Source organism: Scyliorhinus torazame, chromosome 19, assembly GCF_047496885.1.
Source record: "Scyliorhinus torazame isolate Kashiwa2021f chromosome 19, sScyTor2.1, whole genome shotgun sequence".
Lineage (NCBI taxonomy): Eukaryota > Metazoa > Chordata > Chondrichthyes > Carcharhiniformes > Scyliorhinidae > Scyliorhinus > Scyliorhinus torazame.
Window position 1 is genome coordinate 81,289,055 of NC_092725.1, and position 6,652 is coordinate 81,295,706.

The window sequence follows — 6,652 nt, forward strand, 5'->3', positions numbered from 1 at the left end:
CTTTTTAATATAAACCAAGAGATTTCTGAAAGTCAAGATCTGGCTTAACATCACATATGAAAAGGCACCAACCTAGATGGTCGACTTGCTGACCACTCATTTGTCTAAGTTGGGAGACTTCCACAACAAATTCATCGTCAACAATAATTGAAAATACAATAAGGTGATTGCTAAAAAGATGTCTAATTCTGTTTATGCGAATATACAGTTTTTGGGGAATCAAATTCAATATTTCCTCCATTAATAATTAAGGACCCTAGCTTATGCTAACAGAATAAATTAAATGCTATTTGTATTACAAGTAACTCCAGGATTTTTACAGGTGTTAAGGGATCCCTTTCTGTGAGAAAATCCATTTTTCCATGAAGCCCATAATCGCTCGTCTTGTCCACATGTGCTGCTTGTTTCATGACTTATTTAAAACATTTTAAATGCTTGATTCTGCTTACTGACCTTCTGTAGCAATAAGGAGCCTGAATATTTTGTTACAATGGAATTCAGCTCCCCACCAAATCCAGAAGCCCACAGTTGCACACTAATAACAAAAAAAGGATATTAAGTATGTTTGTGCTCAAACACTAATTAAGTTAGAGAATATGTGCAATAGTTATGCAGAAGAATTACAAAAACCTTTTTTTAGCAGTCAACTTATAGTCAATATTGAGTATTTTATCAAATGCACACTTGAAAGCAATGCATACCATTTAACCATTATTTTTGAAGAAAAAAATTAATTGGCAAGAGGTTTCTCAGAATTTAGATAGGTGGAAAAAAATGAATATCATCATCGTGTTAAGTTCAACATAAGTATAAATGTTACCTTGGACAAATAAAATATAAAAGAAATATGAAAATTGAATAATAGAGAATCTAATTTCATGCCCCCTTAATATAAAAAATATGAATTTTTAATCAATCCAAAATGCAATGAAGCTGGGTGCTTACGTTTCTGTTGGGATCCTGCTTTGGGCTTTAACCGAATAAGGAAGACAGCAGCTGGAGCAGATAATCCACAAAGTAAGGTACAGTCTCAAACAGTTCCTGAAGCACCATATGAGGTGTGGCAACATTCTCTTTTCCATCGAACTAATATTAATAAAACAACACAAACAAAGAACAAGCCACCCTGATCTAACAGAAAGTCTCAGAAAGGTTGTTCACATGATGGCTTTAAGTAGTATTATCTTCCCAATGAAGATTGTTCCTATAGTAAAGAAAGCACTAAGTGCTGAGTACTGCATTTTGATTCCATTCACTGTCATGAACAATGAGAATTCCCCAGTCGCTGAATGTCAGTCATGAACATTTTAAAAAGCTCAGAAGATCATCTGTACGTATGCAAACAATGTACAATCCAAATAGTATGCATTCTTCTCCACTGCAAGGATGTAGAGAAAGGAGGAATAGTCAGAATTGAACTTGTTGAGTCCTGACAAAGGTGGTCTTTGGTGTTCAAAGCACAATATAAACTGAGCGCGTGTGTCCCAGACTCAAGTGAAAATATGAGAGCGAAATGGTGTAACATCACAGCTGGTGTATAATCCAACCAGATTTAATCTTTAAATGGCTGAAGATTTATGATGATGGCAGTGCTGGGGGAAGGGAATCACATCGGATTATTCTGATTTCTGGTGACAGGCCTGTTTATCCAATCAGATGATAGAAAAATAAAGTCCTCAAAATGACCGAGTTATTAAGGGGTGGAGTTAATAGTGTTCAGCTATATCATTTTTATCCAGTTATTCTCCCTTCCTTATCTATACTCCAATTAATACCCCAAATCAATTGCAACATGCAGTGAAATAAATGCTTTTGATTTCCACCAATCAACAGAAACAGGACCCGTGGAAACCTGAAGCAAGCATAAAGATAGTTGGTCCATGGTCGTACGATAGAACATAGAACATACAGCGCAAAAGGAGGCCATTCGGCCCATCGAGTCTGCACCAACCCACTTAAGGCCTCACTTCCACCCTATCCCCATAACCCAATAACCCCTCCTAACCTTTTTGGACACTGAGGGCAATTTAGCATGGCCAATCCACCTAATCTCACGTTTTTGGACTGTGGGAGGAAACCGGAGCACCCGGAGGAAACCCACACAGACACGGGGAGAACGTGCAGACTCCGCACAGTGATTCAGCGGGGAATCGATCCTGGGACCCTGGTGCTGTGAAGCTAGCCACTGTTCTACCGTGCTGCCTGATGTCAGATTGGAGGACAAATACTGGCTGGTGCGGTAGCATATGTTGGTTCAAACAGATGTTAACATGTCTGTAAAAATGTGAAATGTTTTCCAAACAAGCACATTTTCAATTTGAAAACAAAACCCTGCAACAACCCCAGGATTTTGTTTTTAGTTTTGAATAGGGTTTTTGCAGTTATACTGGTCATGAAACCAGAGCTGCAATCCTGGTGGTTACGTCAGAATTGTGACTTCCTTGTCATGATATACATCAGCATATCATGGTGCAATCACACACACACTGACACACTGATGGACATGCAGTAGGACCAACCAGCATACACAACATCGCAGCCAATCACCAGTGAAAGCACACGCACTATAAAGACAGGGTACACCAGAGTTCCCGCTGATTCTAGCAGCAGCCAGCTCAGAGCACAGAGCTCACAGCCTGCCTCTCACACATTCACCATGTGCTGAGTGCCTCACCTAGATAGTGATAGGACAGGGTCCACGGATAAGCTGGTAATGCACGTACCCAAGCTTACAGTATGTTATTACAGTTGAGTTGTTAATAAAATAGAGTCACGACTTCCGGGTGCGGCGATGACCAGCTGAGTCGCACGTTTCGGCAGCTCCCGGTGGAACGGACTTTTGGGCTCTTAATAAGAGCCCCAACAGCAATTTTAACGGCTAAAAGTACTGTGCGGTAAACCAGAAGGGAATCCCCCCTGGATACGGATGGAAAAAGGAGAGGAAAGTGGCCGGATTGCGGTGGATCCTTTAGAGCAGCGGCAAGGAAGGCAAGCAAAAACCAAGATGGCGTCGGAAGGTGGCAGTTTAATATGGGGCCCTGAACAACACGAGTTTTTGAAACGCTGCGTGGAAGAGCTTAAAAAGGAGATGAAGAAGGAGCTGTTGGCCCCGATATTACAGGCGATTGAAGGGCTAAAAGATGAGCAAAAGACCCAGGAGCGGGAGCTTCGGGTCGTGAAGGCAAAGGCTGCCGAGAACGAGGGCGATATACAGGGCCTGGTGGTGAATCGGAGATGCACGAGGCACACCATAAACGATGTGTGGAAAGGCTGGAGGTGCTGGAGAATAATGCGAGGAGGAAGAATTTAAGGATTCTTGGTCTTCCTGAAGGTGCAGAAGGGGCAGACGTCGGGGCATATGTGAGCACGATGCTGCACTCGTTAATGGGAGCGAAGGCCCCGACGGGTCCGTTGGAGGTAGAGGGAGCATCCCGAGTGATGGCGCGAGGACCGAGAGCAGGAGAAATTCCCAGAGCCATAGTGGTGAGATTCCTCCGTTTTAAGGACAGAGAGATGGTCCTCAGATGGGCAAAGAAAACTCGGAGCAGTAGGTGGGAGAACCCGGTGATCCACGTATATCAAGACTGGAGTGCGGAGGTGGCGAGAAGGAGGGCGAGCTTTAATCGGGCCAAGGCGGTGCTTCATAAAAAGATTAAATTTGGAATGCTGCAGCCGGCAAGACTGTGGGTCACATATCAAGGGAAGCACCACTACTTTGAAACGGCGGATGAGGCGTGGACATTTATTGTTGAAGAGAAATTGGAATAAGCGGGTTATTAAAAAAGAATGTTTGAGACAAAGTGGTGGGGCGAATATGGGGGGCGAAGAGGGGGGAAAAAGGGGGGAGAGATGATTTTTATGTTGTTAATCCTGCGACCCGGTAACTTTTCTCTCTTCCACAGATTGTGGGGGAGGGAGGAAGGGAGGTGGAGGAGCTGGGGGCGTTGGCCATTGGGGGCCGGGCCAAAAGGGAAGCGCAGGCTTTGTTCCCGCGCTATGATAATTATGGCGGGAATAGGGAAGCAGGAAGGAGGGGGCGTCGCACGGTGCGAGCCGAGGTCACGGGGGGAAGCCGAGGTCGGCCAGAGTTTGCTGACTTCTGGGAGCAACATGGGGGGTGTAACTACGCTAGTCGGGGATCTAGCGGGGAGGGTGGGAGGGGGGATTTACTGGGTTGCTGCTGCTGGGGAGAAGGGGGAGCTGGTATGGGGTGGGGTGGGCGGGGTGGTAGGGCACCGCCTGGGGGTACACAGCTGCGTGGGAACCGGGTGAGGAGCTGGATAAAAGGGGATGGCTAATCGACAAGGTGGGGGGGTAAAGAGCCCCCCAATCCGGCTGATCACGTGGAATGTGAGAGGGCTGAACGGGCCGATAAAGAGGGCACGGGTACTCGCACACCTTAAGAAACTTAAGGCAGATGTGGTTATGTTACAGGAGACGCATTTGAATCTGATAGACCAGGTTAGACTACGCAAAGGATGGGTGGGGCAGGTGTTTCATTCGGGGCTAGATGCGAAAAACAGGGGGGTGGCTATACTAGTGGGGAAGCGGGTAATGTTTGAGGCAAAGACCATTGTGGCGGATAGTGGGGGCAGATACGTGATGGTGAGTGGCAAATTACAGGGGGAGGCGGTGGTCTTAGTGAACGTATATGCCCCGAACTGGGATGATGCCAACTTTATGAGGCGCATGTTAGGACGTATCCCGGACCAAGAGGTGGGGAAGTTGCTAATGGGTGGAGATTTTAACACGGTGCTGGAACCAGGACTGGACAGATCGAGGTCCAGGACTGGAAGGAGGCCGGCAGCAGCCAAGGTGCTTAAAGACTTTATGGAGCAGATGGGAGGAGTAGACCCATGGAGATTTAGCAGACCTAGGAGTAAGGAGTTTTCGTTTTTCTCCTATGTCCACAAAGTTTATTCGCGAATAGACTTTTTTGTTTTGGGAAGGGCGTTGATCCCGAAGGTGAGGGGGACGGAGTATACGGCTATAGCTATTTCGGATCACACTCCACACTGGGTGGACTTGGAGATAGGGGAGGAAAAAGAACGGCGTCCACCCTGGAGAATGGACATGGGACTAATGGCGGATGAGGGGGTGTGTCTAAGGGTGAGGGGGTGTATTGAAAAGTACTTGGAACTCAATGATAATGGGGAGGTCCAGGTGGGAGTGGTCTGGGAGGCGCTGAAGGCAGTGGTTAGAGGGGAGCTGATATCAATCAGGGCACATAAAGGAAAGCAGGAGAGTAAGGAACGGGAGCGGTTGCTACAAGAACTTCTGAGGGTGGACAGGCAATATGCGGAGGCACCGGAGGAGGGACTGTACAGGGAAAGGCAAAGGCTACACGTAGAATTTGATTTGCTGACAACGGGTACTGCAGAGGCACAGTGGAGGAAGGCACAGGGTGTACAGTACGAATATGGGGAGAAGGCGAGCAGGTTGCTGGCCCACCAATTGAGGAAAAGGGGAGCAGCGAGGGAAATAGGGGGAGTGAGGGATGAGGAGGGAGAGATGGAGCGGGGAGCGGAGAGAGTGAATGGAGTGTTCAAGGCATTCTATGAAAGATTATATGAAGCTCAGCCCCCTGGATGGGAAGGAGAGAATGATGTGTTTTCTGGACCAGCTGGAATTTCCTAAGGTGGAGGAGCAGGAGAGGGTGGGACTGGGAGCACAGATCGAAATGGAGGAAGTAGTGAAAGGAATTAGGAGCATGCAGGCGGGGAAGGCCCCGGGACCGGATGGATTCCCAGTTGAATTTTACAGGAAATATGTGGACTTGCTCGCCCCGCTACTGATGAGAACCTTTAATGAGGCGAGGGAAAGGGGACAGCTGCCCCCGACTATGTCAGAGGCAACGATATCGCTTCTCCTAAAGAAGGAAAAAGACCCGCTGCAATGCGGGTCCTATAGGCCTATTTCCCTCCTGAACGTAGACACTAAGATTCTGGCCAAGGTAATGGCAATGAGGATAGAGGATTGTGTCCCGGGGGTGGTCCATGAGGACCAAACTTGGTTTGTGAAGGGGAGACAGCTGAATACGAATATACGGAGGCAGCTAGGGGTAATGATGATGCCCCCACCAGAGGGGGAAGCGGAGATAGTGGTGGCAATGGATGCCGAGAAAGCATTTGATAGAGTGGAGTGGGATTATTTGTGGGAGGTGTTGAGATTTGGCTTTGGAGATGAGTATATTAGATGGGTACAGCTGCTGTATAGGGCCCCGATGGCGAGCGTGGTCACGAATGGACGGGGGTCTGCGTATTTTCGGCTCCATAGAGGGACGAGGCAGGGATGTCCTCTGTCCCCATTATTGTTTGCACTGGCGATTGAGCCCCTGGCAATAGCATTGAGGGGTTCCAAGAAGTGGAGGGGAGTACTCAGGGGAGGAGAAGAACACCGGGTATCTCTGTATGCGGACGATTTGTTGTTGTATGTGGCGGACCCGGCGGAGGGGATGCCAGAGATAATGCGGATACTTGGGGAGTTTGGAGAATTTTCAGGATATAAACTGAACATGGAGAAAAGTGAATTGTTTGTGGTGCATCCAGGGGAGCAGAGCAGAGAAATAGAGGACTTACCGCTGAGGAAGGTAACAAGGGACTTTCGCTACTTGGGGATCCAGATAGCCAAGAATTGGGGTACATTGCATAGG

At 47.5% G+C, this 6,652-nt stretch overlaps 1 protein-coding gene across 5 annotated transcripts in view; it reads right to left on the reverse strand.

Moving 5' to 3' along the window:
- LOC140396252 (voltage-dependent calcium channel subunit alpha-2/delta-4-like) overlaps positions 1-1,477 on the reverse strand; it is an 820,155-nt gene extending 818,678 nt beyond the window's left edge. For all 5 annotated transcript variants that reach the window (XM_072484603.1, XM_072484602.1, XM_072484604.1 and 2 more), the window contains exons 1-2: positions 946-1,477; positions 454-535 (exon numbers count right to left, since the gene is read on the reverse strand). In XM_072484603.1, coding sequence (XP_072340704.1) covers positions 454-535; positions 946-1,082 — 219 coding nt within the window. In that variant the 5' untranslated portion in view covers positions 1,083-1,477. The remainder of the gene's footprint in view (positions 1-453; positions 536-945) is intronic.
- Positions 1,478-6,652: the final 5,175 nt, after the last annotated feature.